The sequence below is a fragment of the Xenopus laevis genome, chromosome 1L (genome assembly GCF_017654675.1).
Source record: "Xenopus laevis strain J_2021 chromosome 1L, Xenopus_laevis_v10.1, whole genome shotgun sequence".
NCBI classification, from domain to species: domain Eukaryota; kingdom Metazoa; phylum Chordata; class Amphibia; order Anura; family Pipidae; genus Xenopus; species Xenopus laevis.
Window position 1 is genome coordinate 106,862,802 of NC_054371.1, and position 16,474 is coordinate 106,879,275.

The 16,474-nt window shown below is 38.4% G+C and overlaps 1 protein-coding gene across 2 annotated transcripts; it reads left to right on the forward strand.

Annotated features, from left to right (window-relative positions):
* Window positions 1-759: 759 nt before the first annotated feature.
* abhd17a.L (abhydrolase domain containing 17A L homeolog) lies at window positions 760-13,156 on the forward strand. 2 transcript variants are annotated; one of them, XM_018245709.2, is made up of 5 exons: window positions 760-984; window positions 1,108-2,015; window positions 4,224-4,418; window positions 9,845-10,024; window positions 12,636-13,156. In XM_018245709.2, the coding sequence occupies exons 2-5, from the start codon at window positions 1,702-1,704 to the stop codon at window positions 12,862-12,864; spliced, it is 918 nt and encodes a 305-aa protein (XP_018101198.1). In that variant the 5' UTR covers window positions 760-984; window positions 1,108-1,701; the 3' UTR covers window positions 12,865-13,156. The 2 variants fall into 2 exon arrangements, with proteins under 2 accessions (XP_018101198.1, NP_001106362.1); NM_001112891.1 differs by lacking the exon at window positions 760-984 and having other exon boundaries at window positions 1,182-2,015; window positions 12,636-12,989.
* The last annotated feature ends 3,318 nt before the right edge of the window (window positions 13,157-16,474 follow it).

Here is a 16,474-nt window from a genome sequence, read left to right on the forward strand (position 1 = left end):
ATTCAGAAATCACTTACCGAAACTCCGCTTGCGCTCCTCTTCAGAAAAGGCGATCCATTGCGCGGTGCTTGATTTCTCCTCCCTGCTTTCCTTATAGGAGATAGACAGGGAGGAGGAAACTATTGCCACATGATGGATTGTCGCTGTGTCGCGTAAGCGGAGTTTCGCTAACAGGGCCGGAACTAGGGGTAGGCAGAGTAGGCAAGTGCCTATGGCGCAAAGCTGGGGGGGCGCCAGGCACGTACCTGATCTGTCGCCAACCCCATGTCCCGTGTCTCCCAGACTGCTGCTGCTAGTTTGTGCGTAAATGCGCTTCTGCGCATGCGCTCACGACGTTCACGCATACGCGCTTGAGCGCACATTCAGCCGGTGCCATGGTCGGCCAGGTTGCCTAGGGCGCCTGGCTGGGTTGGCCCGGCTCTGTTCGGTAAGTTATTTCTTAATAAAGACTTAGCGTTTTTAAAGTTTAATTTGTCTTTGTGTTTTTTTTTTTTCGTTTTATATTACGACATTTAAAAAAAAGAAAAAAAATTATGTTACTGATCCTTTAAGAAGGACCAGATAAGGTCACCACAGGGGCAGGTCCCGTTTCCAGACCTCTTGCACCGTGGCAAATTGGCCCCGTGATTAAAAGCCCCCTATCCCCGTGTGAGAAAGAACCCCATTGGGTAAATAAACTGTCAGTCAAGTCTGTGAGGAGCAGTGAAGCAGATCTTTACGTAGTCGTGCTGTCCTTCTCTAACAAGCAGCTCTCGGCAGGCAGGCTGCAAACAGCAGACGCGACCAGCGGATTGCAGAGTGAGCAGCACATCGCTTTTGCAGTCTGCCTGTGGCGAGAGCTGCTTGTTATAAGTACAGCACAGGAGACAGTACGGCTATGTAAAAGATCTCCACACAGTCAGTACAAAGTGTGGTGGGGAAGGGGACTTTGTTAACAAAGTCTCAAACTACTGAAAGTTAAAAGTAAAGGACTAATAAATCTTTGTAAGTGGTGGAGGGAGGGGCTGAGCGGCCGGCACAATAACATTTATAACTTGATGTTATTACTCGTTTGCAGAGCCCTAATATAGAGCCTTGTTCGTTTCATTCCGCCTCTCTTTCTTGCAGTGGTATCCCTCTTTCCCTGGGTCTCTCTTTAATCGTCACTTCCACTCTGAAGCACACAGTCACATCCGGCACCCGGGAAAACACGGAGACAGCCAGAGATAAGCGGACACCTCTCCTGACTAAGAGGCACCGCAGCAGTTTTGTTCCAACTAGCGCCGGAGAGCTGTACAGAATGAGCCCGAGAGTCACGCGATATGTAACTGGCAGCTCACCCTACTTGGGGACAGCCTACTAACTGTGGCACTGGCTGATCCTGTCACTCCAGTTCTAAGGAATAGTATCCTCTGCTCTGTGGCATGTGACTAACACCACAACACTTCGTTTCCTCATAGATCTCCACTGCTGGCATGCCAGTCTTCTGTCCCTCTCGCAAGAAGCTGCTAATAATGTTTTTTATACCAAACAGAGTCGCTGCTTAAGAAGATGGAAGTACTTTACAACACCAACAAATCTGGCTTAAAATCGTATTATTTCGACTAAACTGTGACCATGGTTTTTTTTTATTGACAACCACTGATTTAAATTTTTAAAGCTATATGTATAGGCTATATATGTAGGACATTTGCTCTATATTTGTTATTACAGCATTAGGAGATGAACGGATTTTCCATTAAGGATCTGTGCTGCGTTTTTTGTTGCCCGCCATGTCCTGGTACAATTGCTGCAAAACTGGCCTTTGTGCCCCCTCAGCCCACCTATGCTATAATACCAGAGCCAGATGCCCTGCCTGCTGGAGGAAATGGACGAGTTGGAACTGGAGTCCCTGGGAGATGGAAACTACAGCTCACAGAACGTGCAGATTTTCAGTACACTCAGCGGGAATTGGACAGCATAGATGTTTTTATGACCAAGAGCAGCCGGGGAAATAGGATTGCCTGCATGTACATCCGTTGTGCACCTGGTGCTAGGTATGAAAGCAGGGCAGCTGTACTAAACCAGCTTCAAAAAGCAATATTTTGTTATGTTTTGTAAATCACAGAGTCCCCCCCCCCATCCTAGACAAGGATCACACTGGTATGTGGTCTGTATGAGAACCAACTGGGTTTCTGTTGGTAGCTAAGTGTGAAGATTTCATCATTGTGACTGCATAAAATCAGGTGCAGTATGTTTGGGTGCAAGTGAGAGCTGTGGTTTAAAAGTTTGTAATGCAACTATTCTGTAAATTTGCTTGACATATTTTTAAGCAATTTGCATTTATTGACGTCCTGTTTAGTAGGACGTGATTTCTGGCATTCATTGACGTCCTGTTTAGTAGGATGTGATTTCTGAGAGTTCATGTTGCTGTTTTTAATACCACATCATAGTTGCAGTATAGAGTGGTATTGCCAGTGGGTAAACAATTCCAATGTACAACTTGCCTAAAAAATGGATGAATGCGAAAATGTTAAATATCAGTTTTAAATAACTCTTTTCAGGAGAAAGGAATCTCTACATTCTTTAAAACATACTTCTAAATCTACCAGGCTGCTTTTTAAGGCAAACAGAAATTTTCTCAGAGCTGCTTCTCTGCAAGGGAAGACCCTACAGCAACCTATTTAGCCAAATTCAAGTGCCTGGACAAAACAAATCCTTAAATGGGTTGTTCACCTTCAAATTAACTGTTAGTATGATATAGAGACTGATATTCTGAGACAATTTGCAATTGGTTTTCATTTTTTTATTGTTTGTGGTTTTTGAGTTATTTCGCTTTTTATTCAACAGTTCTCCAGTTAGTTTGCAATTTTAGCCATCTGCTTGCTATGGTTCACATTACCATAGCAACCGTGCACTTGTTTAAGTAAGAGAATGGAGAATTAATAGGAGAGGCCCTAAATAGAAAGAGAAGTAAAAAAAAAAAAAGTAGCAATAACAACAGATGTGTAGCCTTACAGAGCATTTTGGTTTATAGATGGGGTCAGTGACCCCTTTGTAAAAGTTGGAAAGAGTCAGAAGAAGAAGGCAAATAACTCAAAAACTATAAAAAAAATTAATAATGAAGACGAATTGGAAAGTTTCTTAAAATTGGCCATTCAATAACATACTAAACGTTAACTTTTAGTGAGTTATAGAATAAAAAAACGTTTTTTTTTTAAATATTTTTTTAATTGTTTGCCTTTTCTATTCTGACTCTTTCCCTCTTTCCTGCTTTCAAATGAGGGTCACTGACCCATCTAAAAAAAACAAATGCTCTGTAAGGCTACAGATTTTTTATTGCTGCTTCTTATTACTCATCTTTCTATTCAGGCCTCTCCTATTAATGTTCTAGGCTCTTATTTAATCAATGCATGGTTTCTAGAGTAATCACTGTACATCAGAGTAAATACTCTACATCATACTAAAAGTTAATTTAAAGATGAACAACTACTTTAAATTCACTTGAGTTTTTTTCACAAGAACAAGGAAATTGCAAACCTTTCCTTGACCTAATTTTGCAAATGCAAATTAGGCTTTGGTATTTCCCCGGAATCCTTCATGAAAGATTTGGGATTCGGCTGAGGTCCTACTTGATGGTAACTAAACTAGTATTAATTCGATACTGATGCAAAATCAGTCCAAAAGTTTTAATATTAAGTGTTTCATTGGTGGCCAAAACTCCAAATCCCAAGCATTCTGGATAATAAATTCCATACCTTTACTTTAAAATAATTTGTTTGCTCTTTACAGAAAGAAACATAAGGAATGTGATTATACAGGTGTGGCTACTTGGTTGTGAAGCAGTGGGACAAAGTTAATCTGAAACAGTTTAAAGAGATTGTATGTTTTCAAAACAGATATGTTGTGGAGCTCTGATGAAAATGATTGGTTTGTTTTTAGAAGATGTTTTGTTCAAAAAATAATGCTGTAAAAATCACTGAAAAACAGGTTAAACGAATATCCGTTTCATACCAGTTTTTCACCATAGTCAGATTTCAGCAGTTTTCAATAGCATTGGTATAAAAGAGTGCCAATGACTGATTTGTATAGAGATTTGAAAAAAAAAATACCCTTTGCAACAAAAGTATCAGACCCCTTTTATTATTTATAATTGATACAGGTAATGAACATTTGCCCACTTTTCCTTTCAGTACCATAATTCCATTCTCTTTAGTACTTTTTCACTAACACATTTCTTTTGTTTCTCATCACCTGTCCTTAAGGTTCACCCTTCTATTTTCACATGGGAATGCTGTGGATTTGGGACAGATGACCAGCTTTTATTTAGACCTGGGTACTCGTATCAACTGCAATATATTTTCTTATGATTACTCGGGATACGGGTGTAGTTCTGGAAGGCCTTCTGAAAAGAACTTGTATGCTGACATTGATGCAGCATGGCATGCTCTGCGGACAAGGTGAGTTGGAAGTAGACCTTTACATTTCATACAGAAGGATCCTATAGATTAAAGACTTGTATAGATTGTTTCAAAGATACAGTATGTTTAATGTTTTACGCAGCTTACTTACAACTGATGGAATGAACTTTCCAAAACTCCCTTTTTAGGCAAGGCATTCCTTATTCATTAGTCCAAAATGACTTGTTAGAAACCGGGCATTGTATGATGCAGATCAGAGTAATCTGTCATTGGACTATAGCTTTTACTTTAACTAAAACACAATATTTTTTCCTCTTTATGAAACTTTTGCAATTAAACTCAGTAAACAGTAATTTTTTAATGAAATCTCACTAGTCTTCAAGTTTCCAGCAGCATTGTGTGTTCCAGCAGTGCTTTAAAGTGGACCTGTCACCCAGAGATAAAAAGCTGTATAATAAAAGTCCTTTTTAAATTAAACACCAAACCCAAATTATTTTTTTCATTACAACATCCATAACATCCAACATTAGCTGTCAATCATATATTGCCTGCCTACCTCTATGCCTTAAGGTGGCCATAGACGCACAAATAATATTGTACAAAGCTAATTTTCATATGATATTCGCTGCGTGTATGGTGGGAAACAAGCCGACCGATACTGGCAGAAGACTTTGATATTGGTCTGATTGTCAGTCGGGCTGGACAGAAAATTTAGAATTGGGTGCCTTTGACAGCACCCGAACATTGGCCATTGTAGAATTAGATTGTTTCTACCTGTATATCTGACAATTCAGCTCTACACGTGTGTATTGAAACGAACGATCTTTCTTGGAAAGATCTTTTCCAAGAAAGATCGTAATTGTTACGTCTATGGCCACCTTTAGGCATAGAGGCAGGGCAGGCAATTACTTTCACTTTCCATTCTGCAATCCCTAGTTGTTGTTGCTGTCCTAGTCACATTCCCTCTCCCTCCTCCCCATCTAATTTTGTAGCCAGTGCATGGGCATCAGGTGTCCTATTCTGGGGGCATAAAAAAGATTTTGCCTTTATGCAAGCTTGCCTTAAAACAGTGTCCACAAAAAGGCACCTGCCTGCTTGCTGTGATTGTGTAATTCTAATATTGAAGGAAACACTATTTAAATAATTTATATAGTGTAAGCAAAGTTTATTTTGCTTGACAACCCCAATAGAAAAGAATTTTGAACTATTTGTTAGGGTGACTGGTCTCCTTTGTATAGTTGTGAGGAAGAGAATGAAACATACACATAGAGCCTAGAGGATATGCATGTCATACATCTACTATTTACCTAGATTTAAATAAATGTCTTTATTATTGGAACCCAGATAAAAATGAGTATAATAATAATGAGTATGTTATAATGGGTGTCTCTGAGCTCCAGTTAAAAGTTTTTCTCATCACTATAAAGCTGAACTAATAGATTTGTTGCCAACAGAAACATCTGAAATAAACCAAGATCAGTGATTTGACTGGTCACAATGGGGAACCATGTAGCCTGTTCGGCTGGTTAGCACAGATGCAAGCCACTATGATAAACATGTACAGATTTTAGGTCCCTTATATCAATACTGGACAGTGTTCTCTGCCCTTGTGTCCAATTTATGCCTATTACACAAATGACTTTTTCACTGCTGCTTTGCCTTTGGACACTTTGCATTGCCTTGGCTGTCCCTGAGATTACTGCTGCAGTTTACCCTGGAAAACTATATGTTTTTCTGGTGAATCCAAAATGGATAATCCTGTCTGTCTACTCCTAATTTCCAAACATCAAAGCTATTCTGAATGTAGCCGTTTTTATAAAACTTTATGGAAAAAAAACAAACAAAACTTTTACTGTGCAAGTTCGTATCTCCCACATAGCATTAGGTACCAAGAAAAAACATCCTAAATTTTAATGCCCATTGTGCATAGGATTACCAAAGTATGTGGCACTTAGAGATCCCAAAATGAAGTTAGTGCATACAACGTGTCTCGGAAGTCACTTCAGCTACTGAATAATCAACACATTTACTGCATTTTTTGCAGGGTAAAAACACAAAAACATATGTTGATCCCCCCCAAAACCATATATTTTTGGTACACATTCGGGCAAATCCAAAATGGTTAACCATGTCTCCTAATTACCAAACATCAAAGCTTTTCTGATCTTATCGTTTTTTATGAAAATTCTGAAAAATCACCTAAAAACGTTCAGTTTGCAAGTTTGTATCTCCCACATAGCTGTAGTTACCAAGACAAAACATCCTAAATATGAATGCCAGGGCCCACTGAACAGGTTGATGCCCATTGTGCATAGGATTACCAAAGTATCTGGTGCTTAGTGATCCCAAAATGAAGTTAGTGCATACTAGTTGTGTAAATCGACACATTTACTTCATTTTAGGGGGGGTAGAAGTACAAAGAAAAACATTGACCACCCCAAAACCATATATTTTTAGAAAGTACACATTCAGACAAATCAAAAATCTTTATATTCCAATCTCTAGGTACAATGCTTTCCCAAAATTGACTGTTTTGATGAAATACCAGAAAATCGTCCCAAAGCTTCCAATTTCTTGTATCTTATCTTCCACATGGCATAGGTTACAAAGAATGCCATGGTTCCATCCAACAGTTTGATGCCCATTGTACATAGGGTTACCAAAGTATTTGGTGCTTAGAAACACCAAAACAAAGTTAGTGCAAACACAGTTCATATCATATATTTCTACTATGAAAATAAATACTGCCTGATTTATGTAGGATAAAAGCGGCAAAATAGTAAATCAACCCTAGAAAACCATATATTTTCTGAAATTATCAATGTGTAAAAGCCCCCCCAATCGCTCAAAAATGTATGTGAGTGTGTGTAAGTATAAATGTAAGTGTGCATTAGTGTAAAATGTGTGTGTGTGTTTGTGAGTGTGTAGTGGCACTTGTTGAAACAGATAGGAGGTACAGTAGGACCTCTAGAGCACAAGGAACTGCACCATCAGGCAGGGGGGCGATCCTTGATGAAGATGAAGTGCTGCCTGCAGCAGACACATAGTTGGCACATGTTTGCTGCCCTCTAGGGGCCCCATGGTGATTGCGTAGAAGGGCCCGCTCGTTCTCCGCTTCTGCTCGTTGCCTAGGGGCAGGGGATGGAGCGGAGGCGCAGCTTTACAAGCCAATTCTCTGCTTCCAAACCAGGAAGTGCTGCAGAAAGTAGAATCTAAGTTCTGTGGCACTAAGAGTATTTTATCCACGGAATGTATATTCTATGTTCTGTGGCACCTAAAGGGTTAAAGTAATACTGCCACCAAAAAACTACTTTTCAGAATATCGTACATTTAAAGTTATCTCTAGGTCATGTTGATCATTTGTCTCTGTTAGCAAGCCTTTTGTAAGTAGTTGTTACTTGAAGTTCCTAAATCCTAAAAAGTTTTGGCAACCTGACTGTCCCTTTTTTAACCTGTCTTTCACAATTTCTATCCAGTACTGCAATACAAATATGGCAGCCCCTCATACAGGAACATGGTCGAACAGATAGGTTTTGTTCTTCTTAAAATGATTTTTTATCTTAATAGATTTTTATTGAACATTTAAATTGTCATGGGGTAGAAAAGAGGTGGGGGGAGGGAGGCAGTATACACAGCACTAGGAACTTAAAATGATTTTTGAAGAAACTATTTCTAAAACTACAAAAATGAAAACCAGCTACAGACAAAGTTTCACTATCTACATCATACTAAAACATAGTTTTCAGATAGACCGTTTCTTTCATAAATTTTTTTAATCCCCTTCTAAATATTTATATCTTTCTGACATATCACACTATCAAAAGGAATGGAACCAACTTTAGTTTACAAAGTTACTAACATCATAAGAATTTGCCCAATGCGTTTACATTACCCATATGATCCCTCGTTTGCCACAGTTGTGCTAAAGGAGTTCATTCGTGTTATAATTTCTAAGTGACGGGTTGACAAAACAGTCAGGTTTAGTAACTTCATGTAACTATGACTTACAAAATCAGACATTAGTTCTGTAGTGTCACTTTATCAAAATTTTTACCATAATTTTCTCACAATGTTGATAATGCATAATGTTCAAGACCGAGAAAAAACACAAAAAAGTCTGCAATCTTGTCATTTATTTGTATGATGCTTGTATGTTACAAATAGTTATAGATCTGTGTGAAAATTAGAAATGAGAAGCATACAATTCTAATAAGTCACAGTGTTATTTAATCATTCCTAATTAACTAAACATGCAGAATGCATGTTGCCTGAATGTGATAAGGACTGATTAACAATCTCTTTAAAATGATGTGTAAACTATTTTGGCTATATTAAAAGGATAAAAAAATTATCCTAGTGCCAAAGAAGAAATCATTAAACTGTGAGCCACAGTCAAATGTAAAAAAACGTGAAGAGCAACAAAAGCATGCAAAAAGTTCCTTGGGATGTCACATATGGGCTGTGATTGACTATATGTGGACTGGCAGCCTACAGGAGGCTCTGTTTGATCGTACACCTGGTTTTTATGCAACTAAAACTTGCCACCAAAGCAGGAATTCCAAAAAATGCAATTGCTTAGAGGCAACTTGGAGCAACATTGAATGGGTTGGAGAGCAACATGTTCTTTATGAGCTACTGGTTGGGGATCACTGAGTTAATAGTCATCTGACCCCCTCTTCAAATGCTGAACTAAAAACTGTATTATTGGTACCATTTTTGCACACTGTCATTTTCAAAATCGCTGGTATTTCACAGTTTGCCGATGCCATATTCTTCTCCCTATGTCACTTGCCTTGGATAGACAGATTTTTGGACTGCAGCAGGGATATACTTTACATACAGCTTTGCACTTAAAAATGATTACAGCTTCAGAATTAGTGGAAAAACTACATGAACAAATGACTATTGCTATGTATATATGCATGTAATAGGCAATAATTATAGCTTTATTCAATTTTATCCTTTTGGTGGAAGTGTCAGTTAAACATTGGGGAGGGGGCTTTGCACTGGTACTATGAATAAAAATGTGCCAGGAAAGCTTTACTTCCCCATTAAATAAAGATTTCAGTGTTCACCCCAGGCTGCTCTGGCCAGGAACATCGCCTGGCCATTTTCCCTGCCATCCAGCTGTTCTCTGCACCCATATCATCTTCACAATAGGACTGTGCACTTTTGCTGTTCTATGGTTATACAGAAAATGAAGCTTGTACCCTGAAAATAGCCCGAGATGCTTTTACCAATGTAAACCAGGTGAATGGTGAGCTTGATGAATATGTTTGGATATGAGGTTCATGGATGTGGGCTTCCATTTTGCACCATGGCCCATGGTCCTGTAGTATCCCACTGACAAGTTTACTAATGATATAAACATATTTAATGACTGTCTTATGTTTACGGTATGGTATCAGCCCAGAAAACATTCTTCTTTATGGTCAAAGTATTTAATTGAATATTTTACGTTTAAGGTATGGAATCAGTCCAGAAAACATCCTTCTTTACGGGCAAAGTATTGGCACTGTCCCAGCTGTGGATTTAGCATCCCGTTATGAATGTGCTGCTGTTATCCTGCATTCAGCTCTGACGTCTGGTATGCGGGTCGTCTTGCCTGACACTAAGAAAACCTACTGTTTTGATGCCTTTCCAAAGTAAGGCCTTATTATAACTGCTTCCAATATATGTGTGTATTAAAAAAAACTGATTCATTGCATTTACCTGTGCCAAGTCCTTACAATTATTATTCAAAATTTTAAAGTGCTGCTTCTGTGTAAATTAAGGCTAATGCCAGACAGGGTGGAGACTCTGCCCCTGCACTAACATTAGTATCCTGTCCTGCCTGCACCCAGAATAATTGTGTCAGGCCAGGTTCAAGCATACATGGATGATTTTGCTGAAGAAACGCAAGAGATTTAATTCTCGCATCAAAATCAGCTGCATGTGCCTGCACCAAGGCCAATATAATTTTTCAGGGTGCAGGCAGGACAGGATACTAATGGCAGCATAGAAACCGAGTTTCAAATTTCAGTCCTGTCTGGCAATAGTCTACCAATAAACAACATTCAGTGCACATAGAAATGCCATTATCATATAGATGGTGAAACATTATTGCCATCTGAAGCCATTCAAATAATGCAGTAAAATATGTTGTTCGTGCAATATAAAATAAAATGCATAGCTTTATAAACACATCATTTATTTTACACTGCTTTTTACACCATGTTTTAGGGTCCTGCTGCGGGTCGGGTACCCACGGGTTACCCACAAAAAAAGCAGGCACCCTGTGGAATGAGGGGAAGATTTTCAGGTGCCGGTATACCCATGGGTCGGGTTGCGGGTGTGATCCAAATTTCTTATCTTAAAGTGGAACTGTCATCCAGACATAAAAAGCTGTATAATAAAAGTGCTTTTCAAATTAAAGATGAAATCCAAATTAGTTTTTTTTATTGTTGTAAACTCTTTTGAAAATCTCAGGTGTCAATCAAATATTGCCTGCCCCTTAGGCATAGAGGCGGGGCAGGCAATTACGTTCACTTTCCATTCAGCACTTTCTAGAAGTCACTGCTCTCCACACATTCCCCCTCTTTCTTTACCATTAAAGTGTGTAGCCGGGGGATGGACATCGGGTCCTCCATTCTGGTGCACAAACATGATTTTGAGCTGATGCAAGGCTTGCCTTAATAACAGTGTCCACAAAATTATGAGTTCCCAGACTGAAGAAAACAATATTCAAATAATTTATAAAGTGTAATTAAAGTTTATTTTGCTTGACAAATGTGATAAAATAGGATTTGTAATATTTTTTTCAGGTGACAAGTAATATTGTCTATATTATAAGACAATACCACTTACAATACTACTTAAGAAGAAATTTGGATGAGACCCGCAACCCGACCCACGGGTATACCCGCACCTCGACCCACTGCAGGACTCTAAAACATCACCTTAGCCTATATAAAACTATAATATATAATGTTGCTTTGTGATATCAGATATCCTGCTGTTTTACAGTTGGGCTACATAATTAAATAGATAGCTAGATTGGCACTAATGTAAATTCATTCATACTGTCCTTCTGGGACATCCCAATTTAGTGACTGCATGTTGAGAACAATTAAAAAGATTAAAAAAACCTTTAACCATAAAAGCACTGTATGGCCCGTGCCTAGGGCAGGAGCTTTAGCAGAATGGCCCTCGGGTACCTTTGACAAAATAAAAATTGCAGAAGAAATCCCTGCTGCTGAGGGTTGGAGGATGGTGGATATTTGAATGTCTCTGTCCGCATGTATGCAGAAGGACGTGTCCTTCTTTGCATTCACTGATCGGCTGTGGGTGGGGTGGGGTGGAGAAGAGGGCTGCTGGCCAAAATAAATTTCTGGGTGTAAATTGAAATAGTAAAACATACAGTTTCTCAACTAAGTCCTGTTGTGACCCAAAATGATTTACAACTAATTCACTAGGCCTGGTTGTTAAAGAGCAAACTGACAATTCTGTGACAACATATGCATTTGCCTGCTTCTCCTGACCTATATAGTATTAAAAGTGTAAACAAGAAGTTATTGTGGCAGATTCAAGCTCCTTGTTCTCTTTTAATAATAAAACTAAACTGCTAGATGCTAGTACATACAAACCACTATCCTTTGTTGGACACGTTACTGTAGGGGTTCAGTGGATCTTTCACTCTCCTTGGTACCTGTGGGTTAAGGTGCTTGCTTAGGATGAATTGTAGGGCTTAGGGTCCCACCTTTCATCCACTGACCCACTGGCAAATAAGGAATGAGAGGTCTTAGGACAAAAAAGACCTAATTATAAAAACTAGGGCACTTAGTCCAAAAGTAAGTGGGTGCCCATAAGAAGAGATGGGACTTTAAAGTTAGACAGCGGATTATAAGCTTTGGAATCGGGTGCAATGCTTGACTGCTAAGTAATAAATAATAATGCTGTAAGTAATACATGTCCCTTTCTGTGCATTCCTGCATGCTAAGGGTAACATTCTGATTTGAATTTTAGAGGCTTTAATGTCAGAGACCTAAAACTTTCAGAAAGGTTCTGAAATAAGCATAACATTCCATTCAATACATTTTCAGGACTTTTAATTAAATTGCCAGTATTACAGTATTTCTTCCAGACAGCATGTTTAAAAACCATGAACCTGTAAATTAATATAATAGCTATAGCCTGTTGCAGCCATTGTATTTTTTGTAGCTGAATGTATTAACTTTTCCCCCTCACTTTCTGAAACTTTTTTTTTTTTTTGTCCAGTATTGAAAAAGTGTCAAAGATAACTTCCCCGGTACTGATAATGCATGGGACAGAAGATGAAGTCATTGACTTTTCGCATGGCTTGGCACTGTATGAACGATGTCCCAAGACAGTGGAGCCTCTGTGGGTAGAGGGAGCTGGACATAATGACATAGAACAATACAGTCAATACTTGGAACGTCTAAAACGTTTTATCACGCAAGAGTTGGTTTCTCAAAACAGTAACTGATGTTTTCTCAGTTCTCCCTATTTTGATTAATCCCAAAAACAGACTTTCCAACTTTATGATCTCTGTATCAACATTTTCTGGTCACAACATTGATGTTTTCTCTAAATAAAAGAAAAATGAAAAAAGCATCCAGTTTTCCACCTTTGTCCAAATACAGTAATGGTAACACTGTTAGGACCTGATGAAAACTGATTATATTTATTTTAACCCCCTTCAATATGACCTTTAAGGAAAATAATTCAGTATAAAAATAAAAACTGGGTAAATATATAGGCTGTGCAAAATAAATTGTTTTCAATATAGTTAGTTAGACAAAAATGTAATCTATAAAGGCTGGAGTGACTGGATGTCTAACAAAATAGCCAGAACTCATACTTTTGGTTTCCACTGATTGGTTACCAGGCAGTAACCCATCAGTGACTTGAGGGGGGGCTACATGGGTCATAACTGTTTGCTATTGTATCTGACCTGCATGTTAAGGATCAATTGCAAACTCACTGAACAGTTATGTCCCATGTGGGCTCCTTAAAGGAGAAGGAAAGCTATGGAGGCATTTTATTGCCAATAGATTAGCTGCAATAGTGCAAGCTAGAATGCAATATTTATTCTGTAGACTCTTTTACCATACCTGATTAAAAAGCTCTAGAAACTCTCTGTTTGTTTAAGATAGGAGCTTCAGTATTAACGTGGTGTGACATCACTTCCTGCCTGAGTTTCTCCCTGTTCTGGGCTCAGATTACAGCAGAGAAGGGAGGGGGCAGGGAAAGAGGAGCAAACTGAGCATGCTCTTGCCCAGGGCAATGAGGTTTAAGCTGTAGGCAGGAAGTCTGATACAGAAGCCCATGTGTACACAATAGAAGGAAAGAAATGCAGTGTTTCTTTTGACAGGGGACTCAGAGCAGCATTACTTTGGGGGTATACTGGTATATTTAGATGGACCTTTCTGATAAGGCTTACTTAGTTTTAACCTTTCCTTCTCCTTTAAAGTTGCTGACTTACTCAGAGTTAGAGAGCTAAAAAGCAGGAAGTTGGGTTCTCTTCTGTTATGTCACTCCAGCCTGTATAGATAAAATTTCTGGCTAACTAACTATATTAAAAACATTGTTTATTTAGTACAGCCTATCTATTTAGCCAGTTTTTATTTTTACACTGAATTGTTCCTTTAATTTATGGTGGCAAATGAAATGTTTTTAAAGTTTGTAAGTTGTATTTGGGTTATAAAATGTTAAACCCAGTGGGCAAGGATGTTTGTAAGTGTGTTGTTATGGTACATAAAATGTGGGGTCTGTTTACATATTGTTAAGTTTAATGCACTTTCTTGTGTGCTATGCAATTTCACATAATGATATAAATGAGCCATGCAGATTTTTTTGTCTGCTGAAAATATATGGTCAATTCTTGTTAAATGTGAATTTGATACATACATGCATTAGTTTTCAAACATACAGCAATATGTTTGTTTGGTTGGCTCATAATATCTTTGTCCCAATAAATTCTATTTTTAAGGTGTAATCACTTGTAGTAGTCTTAATCTCCCTTTTAGGTTTTGCGCAAAATATATAAAACATACTACATAAGTAGAGTGTTTTTTATGTAATGGATGTCAAACAAATGTGCTGCACAAATAATCTTTAGTTTTCTTTTCATAACTTTTCAGATTGTATATTTTAATTAGGGTTTCTCTCATTCTTATGTTAATTCTTGTTGCAGACAAGTCTCTCCTGTTTGGACTTCCAGACTGTATCTGAGAAAGACTGATAGAAGATGGTACAGTGTTTCTCCTGGTCTAATAGGCTAAAATCTTATTTTTCAGGTTAAAAAAACTAGAATTTTTCAAGGGTTTTTCTGAGATTTATTATACCCTGACCCTGGAAATAACTTGAATTCGAAAATACACCATCTAAAACATGTCGAGGTCATGTAGGAGTCAATGGCAGAGGTTACTTGTACCATTTGAAGATGTTATTAACCTTCATGATGTTCAAGGATTTTTCCTAGGGTTTTACATGAAAAGTCGATCAATTCGAGTTTTAGGGTTGTGAACCCTGAACTCGCTGATTCAAGTTTTTCCATTTAAGTTGTTTCTTAAATTAGAATAAAAAATACCACTGCAGCACACTCTTTGTTGCAAAAAGTGAAACAACCAGGCATCTACTGTTAAAGGGATCCTGTCATCAGAAAACATGTTTTTTTCAAAATACATCAGTTAATACTGCTACTCCAGCAGACTTCTGCACTGAAATCCATTTCTCAAAAGAGCAAACAGATTTTTTTATATTCAATTTTGATATCTGACATGGGGCTAGACATTTTGTCAATTTCTCAGCTGCCCCTGGTCATGTGACTTGTGCATGCACTTTAGGAGAATAATGCTTTCTGGCAGGCTGCTGCTTTTCCTTCTCAATGTAACTGAATGTGTCTCAGTGAGACATGGGTTTTTACTATTGAGTGCTGTTCTTAGATCTACCAGGCAGTTGTTATCTTGTGTTAGGGAGCTTCTATCTGGTTACCTTCCCATTGTTCTTTTGTTTGGCTGCTGGGGGGGGGGAAGGGAGGGGGTGATATCACTCCAACTTGCAGTACAGCAGTAAAGAGTGATTGAAGTTTATCAGAGCACAAGTCACATGACTTGGGGCAGCTGGAAAATTGACAATATGTCCAGCCCCATGTCAGATTTCAAAATTTGATATAAACAAATCTGTTTGCTCTTTTGAGAAATGGATTTCAGTGCAGAATTATGCTGGATCAGCACTATTAACTGATTCATTTTGAAAAAAAAATATTTTCCCATGACAGTATCCCTTTAAGGCTATTGTGCAGTATTTGTTGAGCTGTAAGATTATCAAGATTTAGTGCAGCCCTGAGGCTCTGCATGCTCCAGAGGTTCCTTCATAAACTGGAGACTGGATCATTCATTATATAAGGGTGGATTTGTATAAATAATAGGCAGTGCTGTGTGTATGGCATGAGACATGTAAATACCTTCTGATTTCAGAAGGCTTCACTTTGCATGTAATTGCTTGTGAAGGGCTTTTTGGCTGCTTTCAGCCCTTCTCATCCTAACCAGGTTTGGTTTCCCATTTCGCTACTCTCCTAGTCCTACCCCTCAGAAGCCATGTTCCAATATCTTGCACTGAGATCTAACAAGATCGAAACTGCCTCGACGTTTTTCCCCATAGGCTACAATGCAAAGTCGCCTGCAGTAATGCACATGCAGCGATGCGTTTTGAATAGTCAAACAGGGCTTTAAGTTGGGCAGTAAATCTTGTAAGTATAAATCAATATACTTAGCCAAAGGTTGCAGTAACGAAACCACGTTGAAAGCAATGGCTCCGCCTGGTTGATTTGTAAGGTTTTTATGGATCTTAGGTATACAATAAGGGGCATATTTATCAAAGGTTGAATTTAAAAAAAACTTTGAACTTCAAATTCAAAAAGAACAATCGAATGGAGGTTGAAGGTTTTTTGGGGTCGAAGTGGGCCGAATTCAGCCTACTTCGAATCGTACGATCTTACTTCGAACCGTACAATTGTACTTCGATTCAAAGTTTTTTTAACTTCCACCATTCGATCTCCCAAACTCCCCCAATTGCCTCCATACAGGTTGTAG

Excerpts from the sequence above, each read along its gene's own strand:
- abhd17a.L (XM_018245709.2), top strand. The coding sequence starts at position 1,702 with ATGAACGGATTTTCCATTAAGGATCTGTGCTGCGTTTTTTGTTGCCCG. Across the intron at positions 2,016-4,223 it reads CGTTGTGCACCTGGTGCTAG|GTTCACCCTTCTATTTTCAC; the intron begins GTATGAAAGCAG and ends CCTGTCCTTAAG. Across the intron at positions 10,025-12,635 it reads TGTTTTGATGCCTTTCCAAA|TATTGAAAAAGTGTCAAAGA; the intron begins GTAAGGCCTTAT and ends TTTTTTGTCCAG.